At 55.9% G+C, this 22,670-nt stretch overlaps 2 protein-coding genes across 2 annotated transcripts in view; both read right to left on the bottom strand.

Annotated features, from left to right (window-relative positions):
• LOC119099047 (CAD protein-like) overlaps window positions 1-13,265 on the bottom strand; it is a 15,907-nt gene extending 2,642 nt beyond the window's left edge. Inside the window, 7 exon segments of the mRNA XM_037222097.1 lie at window positions 4,195-4,336; window positions 5,854-6,028; window positions 6,551-6,583; window positions 6,585-6,695; window positions 7,052-7,181; window positions 7,465-7,603; window positions 13,126-13,265. Of these exon segments, the coding sequence (XP_037077992.1) occupies window positions 4,195-4,336; window positions 5,854-6,028; window positions 6,551-6,583; window positions 6,585-6,695; window positions 7,052-7,181; window positions 7,465-7,603; window positions 13,126-13,210 (815 nt within the window). The 5' untranslated portion in view covers window positions 13,211-13,265.
• A 1,285-nt stretch (window positions 13,266-14,550) lies between these two features.
• Window positions 14,551-21,189, bottom strand: LOC119099046 (uncharacterized). Its single transcript, XM_037222096.1, has 5 exons — window positions 21,112-21,189; window positions 20,553-20,650; window positions 19,418-19,515; window positions 18,200-18,365; window positions 14,551-14,566 (listed from the first exon to the last, which is right to left on the bottom strand). Exons 1-5 carry the CDS (start codon window positions 21,187-21,189, stop codon window positions 14,551-14,553), a joined length of 456 nt encoding a protein of 151 aa, XP_037077991.1.
• Window positions 21,190-22,670: the final 1,481 nt, after the last annotated feature.

Below are 22,670 nucleotides of genomic sequence, written 5' to 3'. Positions count from 1 at the left end.
GTGGCAAAATAGAGCAAGGCAGTAGCGGGGCAGGAGAGACAAGACCACTCGAATTTTCGTCAACTTTTTTGTGTTTTTGCTCTCAAAATGCACGTTGTTCACACGTTAGCTTACAACAATAACATTTTCGAATCAGGCTGTTCCCCATATTTCAGCTTAACCCCTCCAACGCTGGTGTATTCCCACAATCTCAAAGACAGGGCCACACGTCTCATACCGCAATCCTCCGGAAGGAGGCACGGGCTGCCGGAGACCTCCGTTTTCCCGGCCGAGGGCGTGGTTAGCCGGGCAAGCTCGGGGGAAGGGGGGAGGAGGCGAGCGGCACGTGGCAGGCCGGCGGTCCCGGGAGCACCAGCGCGGCACGTGGCAGGCCGGCGGTCCCGGGAGCACCAGCGCGGCACGTGGCAGGCCGGCGGTCCCGGGAGCACCAGCGCTGCTGACGGAGCGCATTCGGAGAAAGCTTTTGTGCTCCATATGTCACGCCATTTTCTTCCGAAAAGCGGCACCCGCTTGCCGCGCTGCGCGAAGGAACAGCGGCGGCCAGGGGGCTCCGCTGTCTTCGCTGCGTTGAGGAAGCGACGCTGTTCGCATCAAATACTCTCGCCGCCAACAACCGTAACGTTTACTCGTATCTCAACAGCATGACGTCTATCGACTGCCTGCGAATTTGTGACTAAATACTGCGAAATCGCCCTGTATCTAGTGTACACTTCATGGTTCAGAGAGTATCAGCCCGTGGCTCATCGTGCTACATCCCCGAGTTAACATTTGTAAGCTGCTTAACACTCATGGATCATGGATCACAATTTTCATACACGCACTGCCTGTGGATCTCCAAACTGCATGTGTTACCCAGTAACCCCTGAGCATCGATACTTCGAATTCCTGCTTGCCGCACTGCGCGAAGAGCCGTCGTCGTTGGTGCCGGTACTCTCGCCACCCCGCGTCGCGACAACTTTGCGAAGTGAATTTCATTAACATTTAATGACCTTTCCACTCATGGAACACGCGGACACATCGCCTGCCAGCGTGTTTCACGCCCTTGGGTCATCACATGAATATCATTTAGCTGTGGCTTCTTCATACCTCGCCACGCAAACAGCCAGCGCGGTTGGCCGTCGTTATTGGATCCCCTCCAGCCACATAACATTCATTCACAACTCAACACCGCACGGTATGTGTTATATGTATTTATGTGTTTTTGTACCTTTCATTGCCTGCGTCAGTTGACAGTCCCGACGCTTGAGGACGCAGCATTGATCATTGTTCGCGCTTGGAGCGCATGTTTTTCGACCGCTTGGGCTTTTCACCCTCTTCGAATTTCCGCTTGCCGCACTACGCGGAAGAGCCGGCGCCGTTGGCGCCGGTGGTGCCTACAACCGCGACACGATTAGCTTTATGAAGTGCACTTGTACAAGTGCCACAAGCACACAAGTACACGATAGCACTTGACCGCTCGGCCTCAGCGCAAACTTGTTTCTCCCACGTATACCAAAAAGTGTCTCCCTCGTAATGCCAAAACATGTCCCTCTCGCGCGCGCTGTGACCGATGTCGATATCGGGGGGACGTGAATTAATGTCGTGGATCGTTGCAAAGGTGAAAGTTTGCGCAAATTTTAATGTAATCTGCAGTCAGCTCCGGAATAATCCGCGGCAAGGCACATTTGTTTTCTTTATCTGCTCCCAGATGTAACGGTTGCAGGCATAGGGCACTCCGAAAGTTATTGCACGGCTGCACACGCTCTAGGAACAAACGATAGTTATTGCAAGAGCTGTGTTATAAGTTTCGTACTCAAAATGGTTTCGCCGTTCCACATGTCATGCAACATCTCATACAACAAATCGGAAACTCTGTCACTTGAGGCTTATAACCCAATAACCGACGGTGGTAAACCCGAAACCTCATATGCTCTGAATCAGCGTGGCGAAAAGAAGATTTATGCCACACCTTAGCTCAGATCAGACCACTGTGCATGGCGCCGCGCGAGCAAACCTGGCGCACAAAGGCGGTCAGCTCCGTACCATTTGAAACTTTTGAGAGCAACGAAAAATATCGCCACCAAGTGCTATCGATTGCAGGTCTGTCGGTTGCGAGGAGATGGATAGAGTCAGAACCAGAATGTAACGACCAATACGACTTACAAACACAAAGTGGGTGGTGGTTCCAAAACAAATATTATGCGAGTGATGATTCGCGACGTTACATGATGAACGCGTGACGAACAGAAAGAGACGAGCAGAGCAGCAGTAGGCATCTCACCACCAACGTGTGCGTACTTCAGCGGCCACAAAGCAGCAGGACAGTTCGCTAATCAATTCTCACATGCTGGCAACGGCCAGGCCCAGCGCCATTACAGCCCAATCGAGCGTCTCTGCGGCAGCCTGGCCATGCTCTTCCAGACCAGGAGGAATGGTACCAAGACCCAACTTGGCTCAGCGAACAGGTCATCCTAGCGTCGAAAACATTTGTTGCTGATGATATGAACTTCACGATTCTGGGGAAGCAGCAAGGATGGACAGGGTTTACCTTGTTCATTTGTTCAGTGCATTATTAAGTCGACGGACATTGTTCCACTCCACGAGGAGTCTGCGAACTACTAGTTGGAACATTTCAGCGGCCTAGAGCCATCGGGACGGCCATCACTCAACTTGTTCTCAAGCAAGGTACGCCAATCACGCTCCATAGGAGCCTAACCCAAGCTATAAAATAATGACAGACGAATAATAACGATATGTAAGTGGTGACAATAATTACAGGTCAAGGTCGGTCAGCCCTACGGAGGCCAAGCTCTTCACCCCATAAATTCCGTTCATCCCATCCGACGTGCCATTTTCTTAGTTAAAGCGGATGCAATTTCCTCTCGAGCAGAGCTCTGTAAGCCCAGAGTTCATAGCTACACAGTGACTACGAATGAAAGTAAATGCAGGTTCCTGAAGGTATTGGGTCTCAGTCTAACTGAGCCAGCGTTCTCCCGGAATTAGCTTTACGTTGCAGCTCCAGGATGGTCATCTGAAGGAAATGTTCCACTTTTGTACATACTGGGACAAGCACTAGATATGGTAAAAGCAGCACGTTTCTAGCCATTAGGTGGCATTTAACTGTAAAAGACTGATCTAGGTAACAAGCTTTCACTGTTTAGTAAATATTGCAGCGGACGGGATCACTTACTTGTAGTACTTAAACTTGCCGAGAGGTGGCCGTACGGAGGGCGTTTAGGGATGAAAACAAGAATATAACATTAGCAATCCACCCATGCGATCCACCCATCCAAACCACTCATGTGATCCATCCATCCCATCCATCCATCCATCTTAATCCATCCAAATCCATCCAATCATTGTCTGACCCCGGCTCGCTGCTGCCGTCTGTGGCGATCATTTGGCGTGGCGCGGCGTGATGGCGTGATGGCGATGGCGTGATCATTTATTGGTTGATAATTTTGTTTTATTTAAAATGTCTAAAATATAATAATTCGCATGCCGTTATTCATCTTCGTTCTCATTATAATGTCCACATTTATCGCGGAGATTTGTCGCATGGTAAAAAGCCCTCACAAAAGTCTGTCTTGCATCATTCACCAAAAAAAAACCAGTCATTTCGCTACACGTATAACCAGAGAGGAATCATTATTGATCACATTACCATGACGTTCATTTAGCTGGACCTCGTACCATGGGTGCGTCATTTCCTTTGGGATGATGCATTTGGAACAGAAGCATCCCCCCCCCCCCCCCGCCTGCCCAATTTTCTAGTAAGAAAGGCCCGTCCGCAGCTCATCCCGTAAAGCGCGCCTTTACAACGCACAAAAGCCAGCAGCTTCAGCAGAAGCAAATTTGACCGGCCTCAGGCCGGTGCAGCGGTGTTTCTGACGATGCTGGACCAGATGCAACCCTCTAAACTCGCAGACGTGGAAGCGACTATCTGATGACCTCCTGCAGCTTCTTCGTAAGAGCATTCAATCAACACGGTTCAGAGCAAAGCGCTTGTTTGAAGTGAAAACTCATGGAATTGGAAATTGTTTCTGTACAAGGCACAAAACACGGTGGGCAAAACACAAGGCAAACATATTTGCGTCGTCCATTCCTGGAGCCCTTTTTCAGAGAACATGATTCATGCATATGCGCGACGTCATCCGCGGCAGGGTGGGCACCGTGCTAACCTCGATGACCTTACAAGCTGCTTGCCCGACTGACCTCATTTTGAAGGTGCGCGCCCCAGCTGCCGTAGCCAGCAGCTGGTGGCCGAGACAGATGCCGAAGATGGGTTTAGGCTTCGTTTCGACACTCATCAGGTCACGCAGATTGGCCACCGTGTCAGCACACTTGACCGGGTCCCCTGAGACAACAGGTGTCATCACTCGCGGCAGGGTCAAGATCACGTAGATTCGGCATACTAGACAGAGTGGCCTTGAGCGATGGGGGTCACCACTCGGCGAGGGTCAGGGACACGCAGCTCGGCACACGTGGCCGAGTCGCCTGTGACGACAGGGGTCACTACGCACCAAGCGGGCCAAGGTCATGCAGACAGGTCTCGGCGGTCACTGTATCGGGTCATTGAAGGACGTCAGCGCCGAAAATAAAGACTTTTCTTTGTTAAACGTGCCAATGTAAGGGAAACTTGACCTAAGAACAATCACTTCGCCGAACAGACTTGGCGGGAAATCGATATTTGCTCCAGAGCATCATGAAGCATCGCCAATTGGACGTTTTTCAATCCAAAAATTATAACATTCCGGCCAAGATTTGAACTTTCCGCATCCGAATACTTCGTTCCAACTTTTAAGTAACCGAGCAGTTGATACTGTGATCAGCGTAACGGTCAAAGAACAGTCGGTGAGAGCGCATGGAGCTTTCCAAATTGCAGGAGTATTCCTAGTTGTAAGGAGCCTTAGGTGCTCGTAGACGACTTACCAGACCTCTCAGTGTTTTACAAAACCTAGCGGCAGGCTTACCGGATATATCAGCAACTTACAGGATACATCACCAGCCTACCGGATATATCAGGGTCTCATGGATATACCAGCAGCTCACAGAATCATTAGCAAATCACCAGATATCCAAAGCTTTCCGGATCCATCTGCAGCTTACTAGGCCCATCGAAACCTAATCAGCTCTACCAGCAACTGATCAGATCTATTGGCAGCTGACACGCTCCACTAGAAGCTAGTCAAATCCATCGGCAGTTTATCAGCTCTATCAGCAACTGGTCAGATCTACTGGCAGCTGACGCTCTCCACTAGCAGCTATTCAAATCCATCGGCAGTTTATTAGCTCTACCAGCAACTGGTCAGATCTATTGACACCTGACCGGCTCCACTAGCAGCTAGTCAAATCCATCAGCAGTTTGCCACGTCTATCAGCACATCGACATGGCCTGACAGCAGTTGACTGGACCTTCCAGCGGTGTGCTGGACCTACCAGTAGTGTATCAGACCTACCAGCAGTGTACCGGATCTACCAGCAGTATATCTGACCTACCACCAGTGAACCAGACCTACCAGCAATGTGCCAGACCCACTAGCAGCGTGCCGAACCTACCAGTAGTGTACCAGATCTACAAACAGTGTATCCGACCTACCACCAGTGGACCAAACCTACCAGCAATGTACCAGACCCACTAGCAGTGCGCCGGACCTACCAGCAAAGTACCAGACCCACTAGCAGTGTGCCGAACCTACCAGTAGTGTACCGGACCTACCAGCAGTCAACCTGACCTATCAGCAGTCGCCCGCACTTACCAATAGCCCACCGCGCGAGTCAGGAGCTACCGGATATCCTAGAAGCTTCATGGATCGGCAGCAGCCCCGCCCCTCCCGGTGTCTCGAAAGCGAGCCGCTCGCACCAGTGGCTTACCCGGCCCGTTGCTGACGAAGAACCCGTCGTACTTGGCCGGGTCCAGCCGCTGGTTCCAGGGCACCAGGTCGACTCGAGCGCCTCGCTTCAGCAGGCAGCGCAGCTGGTTGTACTTGAGGCCGCAGTCCACGGCGCAGATGTAGGGGGCGCCACCGGGGTTGTAGGATACCACCTCCTGTGGTGGGACGGTCTTGGTGAACAGGGCCCCGATGTAGGGAGCATCAGCGACCTGGTGTAGTGCGGTGCAGCCCTCTGTAGCGGGCACGAGTGGACTGAGTTCAGATGTAGGGGGCGCTAGTGGCAGCGTAGGAGCCGTTCGATGTGACCAGCGCTACACGCATCAGCTCATTAGGAGGGGCGTAACTGACACGACATAATGCTGAACCTTGTACTCATTTTAAATCATGACAGGCATATCTCTGGTTTACGAACATATTTCACTTACTGCTTGAGGGATGGCGCGATAAAACCGTGTAGTGAAGTCCTTAAGAGTCGTCTCGCCAAATTAGTCACTAACAGAACAAACCGTGGCCACATCTGTTGGTAAGACCGCGGGCGGAATGGTCTTTAACGTAACACGGCAAGAACAAAAGCGGTCCGTGAAACCATAGGCTTCTTAAAGCATTGGGGAGCATGCTTCTGTCTCTCCACAAAGAGCGCCGCCTGCCAGCCAGCGCTGCCTGCGGCCACGGCTGACCTGAACGGAGACCTCGGCCACCAGGTTACGGTTCGCTCGGGTCATCCTGGGCCACGGCGTCCGGAGCCGTGCCGTCGGGCACGATCTTGCCCAGCATCGTGCCCTGCTTTCGCAGCTTCTTGGTTAGCTCGCGCGTGTCAATGCCCTGCGATGGGGAGGGGATGGCTGTTGTGTTGTCTGCAAGCTGGGTAACGACAAACACTCGTGCATGGCAGCTGCAACTGGAGCTGCAAAATGTCCGTTCTTTGAAACAGGTCTGGTCGTCCGCCCACTTCCACTACTCGGAGCTCCTCCTCACACTCATGGCAATGACGCACGCTATGAACACGAGTCGACGACCGCAGGCGCACTGACCCCGGTGTCCTGACCCAAGCTGACGTTTCCGTCCGCCGAGGCACCCGTACCCCCGACCCACGGAAGGTCCGACCCTGCTGCTCGGTCCAGCCGCGTGTCGTGAGGAGCAGCAGCCGCCGCCGCCGCACTGCCTCAGGCCCCGCGTACCGTGATGCCAGGCACGCCCTGCTCCAGCATCCACTGGTGGAGCGCGCGCCGGCTGTTCCAGTGGCTGGGCGCCTCGCAGAGTTCGCCCACCACCAGGCCGGCCGGCCAGATGCGGTCCGACTCGAAGTACCTGCCGGGCGCGGTCGTCAGACGTGCAGGCAGAGCGGGCCGGGGCGCCAGCACCGGCGGCCCAGGGTAACGCATGTAACAAACACCATAGGTACACGACCACGGACTTGGAATGACATCAGATATCAACAAAATGCAATTACGTTCATGACAATTTGAATGTCATAGCACAGGCGCGGGGCAAGATCAATCATCACCCAAGGCAAAACGTCATTTCAGTTGAAAGGGGCGGAAAAGTGTCGTCAGTTCGCTGGGAAGCGACGCCCGGCGTGTGGGCTCCCCACCTGGGTACGCCATGCTCATCCTTGTCGTCGCCAGGCACGCCATAGTTGCCGATGAGAGGGTAGGTGAGCAGCAGAATCTGAGCCCGGTATGAGGGATCCGTCAGCGACTCCGGGTAGCCGACCATGCCCGTCTGAAACACTGCCCGCCGGCAGATGGCGGCAGCGTTAGCCGAGGCGTGATCCATCACAGCCGCCACGCGGGGGTGAGAGGCACGCTCGTCAGATACGCGCGCTCACATCTCACCGCGAATGGCCACCACACAATGGAGTGGCTCACACTCCGTGAGAACGTCCACCCCACGCATCGCCGAAACGAAAGGTGTCCACGCCTGCGCACGGGCTTCGCCAAAGCGACATCGGAGGGGTTTAGGAAGTTTCTTTCCACGCATGGTGCCCACGTGCGTGGTGATGCATTTCGCAAGTTGGTGGACTTACCTGTCGCCCATCTGGCCGGAGCCCATGCCCAGACGCTTGACGCTTCATTTCTTAACAAACGGACCATTTAAACGGACGGACCATTCACACATCCGCGATGCACCGGCGGGGCAAGTCTCGAAATATCCACGCAATTCCCCATGTCCTCAAATAGCCGCGTCCTTTCTTGGACGCATGCGTCCCTTTTTTCTTATTTCTATTATCACAATGATGGGCTTATTATAATCATACAAATAATGGGGTTATTCGGCCGTCACTGTAGTGAGTCGCGCTTATCATCTACCAATCCGGCAGAACCGTGTCGTCCGCTGGCTATGCTAGCGATATAGGCGTTCCTCGAACAAGCGGATCACGTTTTCACTGTGAATGGAAGTGCAGATAGCATGGGAATACTGCCCGAGTTCACGAACATAGCACGTAAATGATGGCAGAGGACTTCCACCACAGTAACAAAAGTCGAAAGCAGCCCGTGGTGTTTTCATTAGAAGAGCTTGATACAATGGGAAAATTATTCTGGAAGACGAAGGCGTCCATTGGCACGGCATCAGCCTGCACCACACCATCTTCACGGTCACGAGTTCAAACCCTTACACGGCTTGGCACCTGTCCCGCCGGAGGCTGCGTGCACAGGTAACCCAGACCCTCGCGCTCCAGAGACGGTAGCAGGAGGGCAGCACGGCCTCCAGACATAACCATCGCTGGGCCCTCAGGCTACAGCTCCCAGGAACGCTGCACGGCCGGCGGCGGCTGGCTGCAGCCCCCTCCCCGGACCAGGGCTCAGTTCACGGAGGCCGCCTGGGACCGAGGATCAGGTTCTGCCACACGACGCCTGCCCGGCGGAACACGGCCAGGCGTCTTACTCAGGGGCGCAGCCAGAGCCTTAGTATGGAGGGGGGGGGGGGGGGGCACAGACTGACAAAGGGCCCTCTGTTACCCTGATAGTAAAAGGCCCTCCCCAGAATTGCCGAGTATGACCAGTTTTGCATTGACAATATGTTACATATATATCAAATTACACACTTTTACCCTCTCTAACTGGAATACAGGCCAGACGCCACCACAGGATTAATTCTGCCTTAAGTTTAAAGGGAATAAACTGATAAAATCATGCGTTACATGACTGCATGCAATAAAACGCCGGCATCATTCATGTTACCACGGTCCAGAGGACTCTTTTTAAACCCACAGAACTCAGAAACTTTGTTAAAATTTTTATCTGCGTTGTACCGAAAAAATAAGGATTCCGCAAATGTAGATTAAAGATCAAAATGGGCCAACGATATGTATCAACATGGCCAGGCCATATTTATCTGGGAACCTTTAAAATTCAGTCAGATTTGATTAGTGGCACATATTATGCAACGTACTTTTGAGCATGCGCGGTTGGATAGCTTAAAAAAAAACCGACGCCAGGCGCTGCAGTTTCCTCAGGCCGCGCAGCGCCGGCTCCGTGGCCCACACTAGACCGCAGCCAACAAGTGGACGAAAATAGTGACGCATCTGAAAGACGCATCTTTGAGCGCTATTGGACACCAAATCGTACATTTAGAGATATTTCGGGCGTATGTGTCACCTGTGCGGTTTTAAAATGCTGACAGTAACGTATTGGTATTTACAGCACCGCGAAGTAGTTGCTAGAATCTGGTTGTGAACCTGAAGGAGCAAAGGTAAAATTTATATTTGTCATGGTGCTGCAACTGTCGATCTGTCCAGAGAACAGCCTCAGAGTTAAAAAAAATCGCCCAGTGTAATCATTAAACTGCACAAACTCATTTTTAAAGACATTCAGAAACTTGATCTTACTATGGTCATTGTCGCACGCTCAGCGCCCGCCCCCTGGCGTTACCTGCAGTGGCTAACACCGTTTGGTTTTACGAAAACTGTCACCAAGCCATCGCTATCCTAGCTCCCCGAGACTACGGCCGCGTCATTAGGGCTTTATGAAGCCCTCAGTTGCTTGGGCTATATGGCGCCGCCAGTTTCTCACCTTGGCGGGAAAGGCGGGCACCGTGAGGAATCGAACCCCACACCTATGGTTTCCCAGGCGCGCAGTGGTTGCTACAGGCACATAAACCATTGTATACACTATCGGCACCCGACGCGCAGGCTAAGGTATTTTGATGGTATTTGTTTCGCTCGTAAATTCTGCAAAATACTGAACGTTTTCAGAGAAACACGGGATGACCTTGGGTGTTTTGAACTCATTTCGACCCACTCCATTCAGCACTAACGAGAACCCGTATTTCATTCCGGTGAAGGGACCCTCTTGAGTATAACACTACCGGGCACATTATTGTTCCCGGTACACGGCTGAAGGGCCATTCTGTCCTACCGCGGAGTGTTTCTGGCCGTCATTCTGGCGACACGGGGCGGATGCCCTGGCCGATCCGGAGGCTCATAGAGGGATACATCATATCACGATAGCCCGCTCTCTGACGCGGCCCATATCGACTCAGGGGGTCCCCGATCGGAACAATGGGCTCTCTGATCGTTATTTGAGTGCCTGTTTTCGCAGGTCTGGATCCCTGAATAAGACTCCGTCCAGCCGTTTATGCTCTTAGACGCTTCAATCGGGCCCTTGATCGTCGGACCGGGTGGGCCCTCTAGGCTCTTCGGGCCTCCTCAAACACTGCTTTTCGCCGACTCAGAGCCCTTTGACAATACAGGGCCCCCGTTAGGGGCCGTGGGACCTCGAGGAATGTAAATCGCTGGCTCCGGCTTCGTCCCTGCTTGAGAAATGGGCAGTTTTGGCCCAAGCCGCCGCGGAGCCGACTGTGCGTTAGAGATGGCATCCGACCGAAGAATAGGCTCTTATATAGGCTCTCGACTCAGTGGACCCCTGATCCGCGCGCAGGGCCCTTTGACTGGCATCTGAGTGCCCGTCCCTACGGGCCGGGGTCCCTGAATGAGACCTCTGGCTTGCTTCTGGGCTCTTAATCGCAGGTTCCGAGGGGTCCGAAAGTCCCCTCGGAACCTAAGAGGGAGGGGAGGGGGGGGGGGGCACGTGCTCCCTGTGCCCTCTGCGTGCACTACTAGTCTTACTGTTGCTAAGCACCGAGCTCCCGGTCTTACTGTTGCTGAGCACCGGTGGTGGTGGCGCAGCCATATGTGCCAGATGCGTTAAAAGGCCATGAATCATTGTTTAAACTAGATGTTTTGGATATAGAGGTTACTGTACATGTCAAGCTATCGGTCCCTGAAATTATTTCTATATTTATATTTATTATCGATTTTTGGCATGCTTCCATGGTATTCTCAATACGTGTCATATCATAGGCGTTGTTCATTCCATTTTCTTTTTGTGAACTCAACAGCGTTTACATAGTGAGGGTGGAGAAGCCAGAATGGTATATTAATCCGCGGAACGCACAATTGGGTTATGCATGGTCCTTCGCTTCCGCCGGCTTACGTACGAACAAATCAACGCCAAGTCCCTGATGCCACCCGCGTACAGGGTCTTTGATGTCGCCCATCATGAGGGTGACGTCATTTGCATGATGGAAGCCCACGCACTTCCACAAACCTGATATATTCTAGATTAGCGAGACCTGGCCGCCCTTGGCGATCGACTTAACATTCTCTGGCTGCAAGAGAGACGAGATCACCCGAGCCGGGCTGGTCGCCGGGCTGGCTGGTCGTTGTTTACCGGAGTGGCTCCGTTTCAAGACTGTCTCAGTGCTGGAGGACGACTTATCTCTCGGGCTGCTCAGCCGCTTTGTTCACTCAGGAACTCTCAATCTTGACCGTACCAAAATCGCGTGGTCTAGAACGGTCCTATACCTGTTTACACGCCCAGTTCGGAATATCATGCGGCAATCGTTAATGTCTCCACGCATTTAACGACAAGAAAGATGCCGACAGAAAGGTGATTCAGATTAGGAGGCTGTGTTGTGCCCCATACGAAGTATTTGAACCTTGGCGTGGTTGTAAATAATAGAAAACGAAAATGAGCAACACAGCTTTGAATATTTTTCAGCTTGTAAGCGTTCTCTTGCCGTTAACTGAGGCACGGCATAGCAAGACAGTACCAATAGCCTGCTGCACCGTAGAATAACCAGGAGCATGGAAAGATACATGTCCATTCTCCAGGTTGTCCTGCGAGGAATAAGACTATTCATACTATCTTATCCATCCTCACAACGCTCCTCCCAAATGTTCGTTACAACTTACGTAGGCAAGAAGACATGCTCAAACGCGCACAACGGTTTGTTGCTCGGTGACGTGCTTTTACTTACACCGACACCATGTGTATAAAACAGTGCGAACTTGTTGCTCGGTGACAAGCTTTTACCTACACCAACACCATGTGTTTAAAAAAGTGCAAACTATGTGCCTCTAAGCCGTCGCGCCATGCGCCAACTGCTCGCTTCTGTACCATGCCCGAGCCACGGTCGCACGTGCGTCAGGCGGCTGCAGCGGCTGAAGAACCTACGGTGTCTCGGCCAGCAGCCAGCATGTGTCTGACTACAACAGCCGCCCTCAGCTGTCTTCGCGGTCAGTGACATGCCCTGGGTCTTCCATCACAGGTGTCTATGAAGCTATATATGCAAAGCTTCAATACGATACCATAACTGCATGCGTTACAATTCGATATGATATATACGCTATATACGCACGCACGCACGCACGCACGCAAGCACGCACAAATGTGTTTGAGCACAAATGTGTTTATATATATATATATATATATATATATATATATATATATATATATATAGATCTACACATTATATGTGCGTTACCCATTTGCAACTTTATTAACACAGACACCAAAGTCAGTACCGTGCAAGACCTTGCCAGGAATGCATCGGTGCTTCAAAGCTGGCACGAGACGACACCGGTGCCGGGTTCTTTGCTGACCTGCATCTCTAGTCATTGCATCACGCGCAGCGCTCAAACCGCAGCATGCAGCAAGCGCAGTATCTGCGCGACGCATCAGATCAATGTCGTCTGGGCGCGTACGACCACCGCGAACGTTGGCGCCCTGCACGCGCGCGCGCGCGATGTGATGTGACGATGATGCGCGACGCGGCGCGCGCGATTATCTGTCTCTTCGGTGCATCGCTCATAACATAAAATACAGATTTCGGCGCACACGACCGTCCCGTCACGGAGCTTGTAATGTCCGTTACTCGGAGGCCTCGACAAAGGAATCTCTCCTACATTGGCTCTGGAAACCCGACACCGCAGCAGTCACACACCGCGCTGATGGCGAGCGCGCCTCACCTATTTCGCCGGAAGTGGGCCGCAGCGCGCCGAACAGCTCGCCCTCGAAACGGCTGCCATCCTGCAGCAGCACGGCGCCCCTCATGGCGACAGGTCAGGTCAGACGCGCGCCTGCGACCTCTCCGGAGCGCCACACATGTGTCCAGTGACCGCACCGCGCGCCCCCTCCGACGCGGCGGCCGGGCCGGCCACGCGGTGGTCAGACAGGCACCGCCGCCGGGCGAGGGAGGCGCTGCAGCGCCGTGGAGGTGCCAGATCGCCTCCGCCGCGCCCACCGACGGCGGCAGGAACCCAGCAACCCTGACCGACGACGACCGTGTGACCGAACGGGGGGGGGGGGCAATAGGTACTTGAAGCACATAGCGTCACCATCGTGCAGTTCAAATAGCTCATTTCAATTCGATTTTCATTTCGCTGAGTTGCAACTGCACCTTGTAAACGTTTAAAGGGCATGGCTTGTTAGTGGCAGTGATACACACGCCATGGCACTAACATGCCGCGGTAGTCGAAGCCCAACTGTTTGCGAGTGAAGTGGGTTGATGACAGGAACGCAATCAGAAGTAGAAACCACCTCTGGAATCCATTGAGTTCGGGCTCCAGGCCGCAGTAACGCTGGCTTTTGATGGGATGGTGTCCGTGGACTTAAACCCCGGCAGCCCAGTCCGTGTGGTTACGCCCCTGCCTGCTGGCCGTCGTCCCCGGCTGGCAACACGCCCGTTTGCATCTCACCGGAGGATGCCCGGTCCGGGCTGATCCTGCGGGCCACGTGCCTGCCTGCTACCGTTCAACGTCCGTTCATTCAAGACGCGCACTGGTTACACTCAAGGTCAGACCCCTCCCCCCTCCAGTGGCCGTCAACATTGGCGCAAACACGCACGCGTCTTGATGCAACAAAAACAGATAAAACACCACTGTTGCCGGGCGGATCAGCGCACTAGGTCTTTGATCACCTTGGATGTGACGATCAGACTTGGAAAATGCAAGGCTGTGTGATGCTCGCGTACATTTCGACTGTTTCAGCCGTATCTTTGGAATCAGTCATCCCCACGACCTCAGCGCATGGCTCACAAGACAGCACAATTGTGCTAAAAATACTGGCCATCAATGACCCGCTGCTGCATAGTAGTAAGCATAAAGCACACACCTTCTAAGCGGTGGGGCAGGCATTGCGATGATTCTCAAGACAAATGCAACGACGCGATGGCGCAGACTTTCGCTCACATATGCGCTGGGTTGGAGTACACTACGAACACGAAGACAGACGCCGAGGACTGCTTTGCGCCGCGAAGATCATGCACGTAAATAAGCATTTATGCAGCTGTGCATTGTCGTCTGCTTTGTGCATTGTGCATTGTCGTTGTCATTGTCATTGCTTTGTGCCAGCTGTACATTGTCGTCCCACACACTCATGACAGCAGCCAGACGTCAGGCTCCCACATTTCTGCCGGCCGCGACAAACCTGTTATCATGGATCTCCGAGGGGCCGGCGGGACGCGGCCGCGACGGGTTCACCCGGTTATGGAGACGTGCCCACGCGCCGCGACCGGCCTCTCAGACCCGCGCCGGTCCACGCTCGGCCGAGGCCGGGACCATTCGCCCGCTTTACCCCGGCCGGCCGCAACGCAGCGTCCGGGGGTGAGGTCACACGGGGGACCGGGTGCTGGCGGTCTGGGTCCGGTTGGCCCGGAGAAGGGCGAGGTCGAACATCCCTGCCAAGCACGGCAGCTGCGGATCGCGCCCCGGGGGGATGACGCCCCACTGGTGCGAGACTGACCGGGAAGGGAGGGGGAGGGGCGAGCAAAGGTCACGGAAAAACCAGGAGCGGTTGATTGATTGAACCAGAAGACGCGGAAGGCTAATTTAGTCAGTCAGTGTCATCAACAACGCACGGAAGGCAGTGACACGTAGGATTCGTCACGACCGGGGCCAGCGCCAAGTTTGGAGGCGGGGGGGGGGGGGAGGGGGGGGGGGCACGCCTCTAACTTTCCGTAATTTAACGTCGTTCGGTGAATGCACGGCACTCCACGGCAAGACAGGCGGAGCTGCACGGCGATTATTTTGCCTTACTTCTCTCCGCTGACGCTTAAACGACGGCGGAGCCCCCGATTCGAACGGAGGAGCACGCCAAAGACCCGGTGATACAGCCTTGTTAGAATGCATCGGGATGAAAGTTGGCGCTGGCATCGCAGACCCGAAGCCCCGAGAGTGAGCTGAGCCGGCTAGGCGCCTCTGGCGGATCCTAGATAGTGCTCAAGACAGCACAAGAGACAGAGCTGCTCTCTTTCCCTTTCAGCCAATCGGCACGTTTCTCGGCCAATCGGCACGTATAGTTTGCTCAGAACGTTTCTCCAGATTACTTTCCGCTGCCACTTTTCTCGTGACTGTAAGCGGAATAATCACCCTGGAAGATTCGAAGCCTGGTGCCACCACCACTGTGTACGACCTTCGGACCCAGAGGTGTAGCGATTGTTGTCGGGGTGGGCTTACAGCAGCAGGCCTCCCCCTCCGGCGCTTCATTATGCGGTCACGGGGGTGCTAGGAGTCGATTTTTCATGCCGCCACACCCTGGCTCGAGGTCCACTGCCCGTTGACCTTCCACCGCTCCGAATCGGCGCCATCAACGAGCCGGGCGGCGGTCAACTGAGCATCTAAGTGTCTCAGGATTGACACATGAGCCGAGCAGATCAGATGTCAGGGTTCGGGGTCAGAGGGCAACGGACCAGCGACAACGAATCGCGCGAGGCCGCCGGGAAACCAGGATACTGGTAGGATGAATATATATTTTTACATCCTGCACACACTGCTGGATATATCACTGAATGCTGTCCCCTCCCCCTCCCCCCGACCAACATCTGAAGTGATGTTTTATCAACAAGACTACCACAAGTTCCAAGTGGCGTGTTCATCCAGAGACCTTCTGGTCCCCTTGACAGAAGGCACAACAAAGTCCACACACCAAGTCGGTCACCTCATCTTTATTGTACAAAATACGCGTCACGAAACGCAAACCTCAAGCCGGATCAAGGACCGTCATGGATCGGAAGATTACTTGCCCTGTATGAAATATGATGCTCATTTGCACGGCATGGTTATCTGCCCTCATTGCGCGGCAGAGCGGGGAGGCACCGCAGAGAATGTGACAGAAGGAAAATGACCCGCAGAGAGAGTAACGATAGTCAAAGATATAGTTGCCCACCACGAGCGCGCACATGTGGGCGAATAGAAGACGTTGACACCACTTGTCGTGAAAGGCTGGCAGTAACACATTGCGCTTAGCCGGTGACTCAAACAAAACCAACAAGCTGTGCAGCCCGCATGTCACGGCAGACCCGACGCACAAGACAGGCAAGTGCGCGTTAAGAAGTGCGCACGAGTGACGACCGTCATCGACGAATCACAGAACTGCAGCAGACGCCTTTATCGCATCGAGCGCACGGTTCTCACGCGCGGGACACAGCGAGCGCATGGCCGCAAATCCGCGCCGAGCCTCAAGCCAACGGCGCGCGCTCCCCCCACGCCGTCGTCATCACGCGCGTAGTGACTGGTGGCAGCGTTCTGTCCCCGGAGCAGCATCGACGTCCAGCGCCGGACCGGTCCTCACCGGGACCGCCGCGGGTCTGGTCCAGCACCCGGCCGCGGCCGGCGCGATCGCTGCGGCCACCTCTGGGTGTCATCCCGAGATGACGTCATCACGCTGGCAGGGCGACGACTTAACGCACGGAGACTGAACAAGAGCCGAGCGGTTACTTCTCCCTGTTTTGACGGCGCTTTGAACGGGGTAAAACGACTCTCAGACGGGGAATGACCCTAATGAGCTCCAGTGACGCGGCAAATCCCGGTAATGGTGCGATCTCATTACCTCACCCGCGCACATGTGCGCACCGCACCGCATGAGTGCCCCCTTCCCTGTCCCTCCCTCGATTGATAAGCAAACAACGGAGCGAGAGCTTGGAGCAAATTCACATCCTGCGACAAATCGGTTTCACAAACACGAGTGCCTTGATGGCAGGATGCTGAAATACCCCTGATACTGAGGCTCAACGCCGCCTCCACACACAGCAGTATTGAACAACCAGAGGAATATGTGATCACCGCGAGAGGTCCCATTAAATCACCACTGCTAGACCCACAGTGCCGCCAGCAGCCCTTGTCATGACCGCCCGCTTCCACCCTCTACTGGTGGCGGCGCCAAGCCATACACGCCAGACGCCGCGCCCAAAAGCGCCAAACTATAGGAAGGTGCGCCACGGACGCAGCGGAACCCGCAAAACCCCAGTGGCGAAGCAAGCCGACCGCATCATCTACAAGCGCCAATATAAAGCCTTCCAGACCGAGATCATAAATACCTGCCTACGCGGCTCACATACATGAAATGCATGGGTTCAGCTCACCCAACAGGGGGCAGAATGCGGGCTGGAATGGCATGTCACGTGGTCACAATTAAAACAATACAAGATCACGCGTCATTATCGTAACCGCGAAACACCGCGAGAGAACGACTCTTAAGCTCTAAAGCGTTTTGGCTGGTATCACTCAATTGGCTCCAGTATAGCCTAAACATCTGGCAAGCAAAATCTACGCAACGTAGCACCTCATCTTGACCATGTCGTGTCTTCATAATCGGGCACGGAGGAAACGGAGACGTCGCTAAATGTTTCCAAAACATACCAGCAGCCGACCACGCATGAATGCACTGCATTCAAGGCGATAACAGTTACGTTTCTGCCACGATACGTCATCATCGGGCAGCCATATCCCTACAAAACTGCATCGGGCTCGCCCCCATAAACACGCGATACAAAACCACCCCCTCCAACAGCGGCGTCGCGTCGCCGCGCAGCGTCCGCGCGCCGCACTCGCGCTTCGTCGGCCGGCCCGCCGGGGTGTCGCTACTGCAGCCGGCAGCAGCCGCCGCTCTCCTGCGGCGGCTCGGACGTCACGCCGCCGCCGGGCTCGGCGCTGACGAAGCGAAGCCGGCCGCCGTCGGGCGCCGCCTCGCCGACGTCGGCGCGCGGCGCGACCGGGTCGCCTGGCGGAAGCGGCGCCGGCGCGCCGGCCCGCGGTCAGTGCCGGCCGCGTCTCGGCGCGCTGCTTCTTCAGGTCGGCAAGCGTGCCGCCGGGCGGCGGCGGCGGCGGCTCGGCAGAGTACGGCGGCGGCCGCTCGGGGCCGCCCGTGTTCACCGTCACGTGCACGTGGATGTCGATCTTACTGGAGTCGAGCGACGAGCCGCTGTCTAGCGCTACACGGCACATGGAACGAGAGGGGCCGAGCTCACGACGACACCAGCCAGGCAGCGACGCTCGGCCGGCCCGCTCACCAGCGGCCGCCAGCACGGCAGACAAACAAAGAAGGCGGAAAACAACTGTAAGCGTCGATATGCGTCCGTACAAACAAAGCCAACGTTCCTCAATCGTCAACTACACAGTTACGCATGCGTACCAACGAAAATATGGTAACACATAGACCCATGGCCACTGAGCTGAGGCAATACACGTCTTAGACATATGTGGCCGCGGAGCCCACAATTCGCGCAGCCACAAGCAAGGCAAATGCGCAGGCGCTGCTCGTCTCATTACCGCTGAGTCATTATGTTTCATTGTTTGAGCCGTTAGGTGCATCGACAGCCACGATAATGCAGCTCGATTCATGATAAACCGAGGGGTGACAGCACCGTGGGTACAGCGCCCAGCCATCACAGACATGCAAGGCATTGGCCGGGTGGCATGCGTTGATCTATGCCACATGCGCTCTGCCCGGGACCAAAGCTCCCACCAGGCGACCCTGTCATCAGGATGCGTGCCCGCTCAAGATCCTGTTCAGCTTCCCACCGCCGCCGCCGCCGCCGCCGCCGCAGCCGCCGCCGCAGCCGCAGCCGCAACCGCAGCCGCAGCCGCAGCCGCAGCCGCAGCCGCAGCCGCAGGCGCAGCCGCAGCCGCAGCCGCAGCCACCAAACAGTGCACCACACACTGGCACATGTCAATTCAGGCCAGTGAAACGCACGGGGCCGAGGCCATTAGCGCCCCAAACGTCTCAAGGGTTATAGCGATGGGATGCCCAGTACCCATGATCAATGCGATGGACCTCGGACGATTACCGAGGCTGACCTGGGACGTCCAACCGCACCAAACCGCGCGAGTCCGAACAAACGGACCCCCTTCCCCAAAAGAACGGTCCAGCGTCCCCAGGCGGGTGTGGTGCGTCAAATGACCGCTGGTCGCAGCGCCCCTGCCCCTCCACACATTGCCGTCACCACATCCTCGCGGGCGGCAACAGACCGGTCGGCACACTCACAGCGCTTCTTGCCGTCGCTGGGCGGCTGGTCGTTGTTGTTGACCTGGTGGCCGTTGGTCTTGCCGTCCGACACGGTGACGCCGCCGTTCTCCGCCGTCCTGGCGGCACGGCCGAGCGTCACACCACGTCCGCACCGACCCAGCTGCCCGCCTCTCACCGCCCGTCGCCCGGCGACCCCGGAGGCGGCCGGGAGACCGCACCCCGGACACCGCCGGGCGAAGGGAAGGCACCCGCCGCGGACGCGACCAACAATGCACCTCTGACCCCCTCCCCCTCCTCTCACACAGAGCTCGGGCCCCGAGCAAAGACCGTCAGTTCGGCCGCGCCGTTGGTGCGCGCTGCGTCGCCGCGGGCCCGTCTCTCCACTCGAGACCGTCTTCTATTCAGCGGGCGAGACCCCGCCCTCCCCCCTCCCTCTCTCTCCGTCTCCCGGCCCGTTCATCAGCCCAGACACCGAGCGCGGATCGGGGCCGACCCCGGCCGCCGCCGCCGCCGGCGTCAGCCATTCAGCTTCCGTGCCGACTGCATAATTGGAACATTCTGGTCGGCCGACCGCGGACAGCGGCCCGGGCTCCAATGGGCGGACGCGGCGGCGGCCGGCGCCGGTTATCTCCGCCAGCGCGCCCGGCCCGGGGTCGGCACGGCTCAGGGGGAGGGGGCAGCTCAGAGCGCAGGGGGGGGGGGGGGGCAGTCTGAAGGGCGTCAGCAGACAGGAGTCTGAGCGCGAGGTCCGAGCGGCCGCAGCGTGACGGCCGGCGGCGTGGGAGCAGTCTGCGTGAGCAGAGCACGCGAGAGCCGCCTTTATGAGAACGTTCAGAGTGAGGAGCTGTCGGTGACGACTGAGGATGGGCCATTTGGCAGTGGTCCCAGCAATTTCATACTATATATAGATACCACCCGTTGGGCAACAATCTATATTCGGGGCTCCTATTCTGAGGCGCCATGTACGCTTTTGTCACACATATTTCAGCCGAATGAAGAAAAGGTGATAGCAGCCCCCCTACCTGACACGTTTTAATTTTCGTTTTCGTCTGCAAAACCACGATCGCCTTTACCATCGTGCAAAGTTCCACCTTGACAAATAAAAAAACAAAACAGTAGCTCGGCTCGTCGGTGACAGGCGAGATGAGCTCACTTGTTGCCGCCCAGTCGGTCCGGATCTGGATGGTGATGTCCTGTAGGTCCAGCAGACCCGAATCCAGGGAGCGGTTTCGAGTCGCCCAGCGCCGACTGCTGCAGAGCGCGGGCGGCGGAGTCAGCAGGGCGGCCGCCCGCTCCAAATCACCTCCCGGCGGGCCCGCCCGGCCGGAGCCATTGGGGCCCGTAAATCGAACGAATCACACCGCGACAACAGGCGAGCCTGCCATAACCCGGCTAACAAAAGACAAGCCCGCAGTAACTCGCCGACGACGGCTTGAGCGGGGCATCGAGATACTGACGGAAATGCAGATGGACGCTGAGACGGCGCGGCGAGTGCCCGCAGTGAGGCGCATGTAGATGCGGGGCGTCTGAGTCCGAAGCCGAACCCGAGCTCGGATCTCGCCCAGTAGTGAGAGCCTCCCCAGACCCCACCGTCCCCAGCCTACCAAAACCATCGCGAGAGGCCGCGGCCCTAAGATTGCAACGGCACATCACGCATCCCACAAACGGACACATGCAAACACATCCCCCGGCGCCAGCGCGGCCCGCCTTACCAGGGAGCCCTCCACGCCCAGCGGATGCGGGCCCTCCTCCTTGACGTCCTTCTTCGGCGTCAGCGTCTTCTGGCGCATGGAGGGTGCGCCGGATCGAGTGCTTGGTCGACTGGGGTGCGGCGCACGCGCGCCAGCTGCGCGTCCGTGGAGCGACGCAGCTCCTGCTCGGTCCTCAGCTGCTCCAGCCGCTCCCGAATCTCGGGGTCCTCGCATACGTCTGATGGCGGGGCGCCGGGTCAGACACGGCCACGGATCTGGGATAAGCGCACACGTCTGATGGCGGAACGCGGGTTCACACACGGCCACGGATCTTGGATCTGGGCTCTGGGAAGACAATTTGTCATCGTCTCTAATTAGGTAGAAAGGTCTTGAGCCCCCAGTTTTTCGGCATTGTGAGTTGAAAGATCATATTCTGACAACGATCGATCTGTCATATTCCAAGAGACGCTGGCTAAGCGACGTATAAAGAAAGCATTAGCTACATTGACAAAACTTAAGCGAACGAAAATTCCCCTATGCTTTCTTGATACCGTCGACTAGCCGGCATCCCCCGTATACTGAAGATCGATTACTGCCAGAACAAGATTCCCCAGCTCACAACAGCCGCGACGGGCGGCTGCAGGGAGTGCCGCTCATCGCAGCGTGACGGGACACGTGATGGAGCGACAGCCGACGGACGTGCGCCAGCCACGGCCATGAACGTCACACACCACGCATGGCAGCGTAGCGCCGGCAATGACGTCAGCCGGCTCAGTGGCGCAGTCGCGCGGAGCGACGGGGCGGCTTCCTGTGTCAAGGGCGCGCACAAATCTCCGCGGCAGGGAGACGCACGTCGTGCTGCAGACAATGGACGGCGGGGCGTTGGGGGAGGCGAAGCACGATGCCCCGATGAGGTCGTCAAAAGGATTCGATCGATCTCTAATAGGTACCGTATCGTTTTCCCGCAGCAGTGCCCCACCCCTCCCGCTTCCGACGGGCATTTCACCGCCAGTGAGCGCGGCGACTTTCCGTAGATGTTCGTACAGTGCTTAGCCAATTCTCTTCGGACGGCAGGTCCACAGATGCAAGAATAGTGTGTGGATCAATCCATAACTTGCAGGTAAGCGTACAGCCGTTGCCAGCTCACCGTTGCAAAACAAGCCAACTCGGGCCGACCAACCAAGCGACGAAACCCTTCGAAGCTATTGGGCTAGAAGCCCGCGTACTTTTTGCCAGCACGCGCTGATGAAAGGGGTCTTTGCCCCGGTTTTGTGAAGGTCCTGCTGAAGTCCCGCTACCAAAAGCAATGCACGTTACATTCACGTTGGACAACAATCCCAAAAGGATGGAGAATTGCACCAGTATGTCACATGGCCCACACGTTGTGCTACGTCAAGAGGATCGGCATTGTTCGGACAAGCCGACACTCGCTAAGATAAGTTACGTTTAAAAACCAACAAGACGGATACCGCCTTCCAAACAGCCCTCAACCTCCTCGCGCAGAGACACATACACAGCAGTCCTGACGCAATGCAACGCGCTCGCAACTGCGGCGCCGATGACGGCCACGGCAGACAATC

This window comes from Pollicipes pollicipes, unplaced genomic scaffold, assembly GCF_011947565.3.
Source record: "Pollicipes pollicipes isolate AB1234 unplaced genomic scaffold, Ppol_2.1 Scaffold_4740;HRSCAF=5597_pilon_pilon_pilon, whole genome shotgun sequence".
Classification (NCBI taxonomy): Eukaryota; Metazoa; Arthropoda; class Thecostraca; order Pollicipedomorpha; family Pollicipedidae; genus Pollicipes; species Pollicipes pollicipes.
The sequence above is the reverse complement of the archived record's forward strand: the minus strand, read 5'-3'. Positions and strand labels throughout refer to the sequence as shown.

What these genes read in the sequence shown, in the direction of transcription:
- LOC119099046 (XM_037222096.1), bottom strand. Translation starts at nt 21,189, where the DNA reads ATGCGCCAGAAGACGCTGACGCCGAAGAAGGACGTCAAGGAGGAGGGC. An exon ending in GACCGACTGGGCGGCAACAA is followed by an intron (nt 19,516 to 20,552) that starts GTGAGCTCATCT and finishes CCGTGCCGCCAG; the next exon opens with GACGGCGGAGAACGGCGGCG. An exon ending in CAGCGACGGCAAGAAGCGCT is followed by an intron (nt 18,366 to 19,417) that starts GTGAGTGTGCCG and finishes TGTGCCGTGTAG; the next exon opens with CGCTAGACAGCGGCTCGTCG.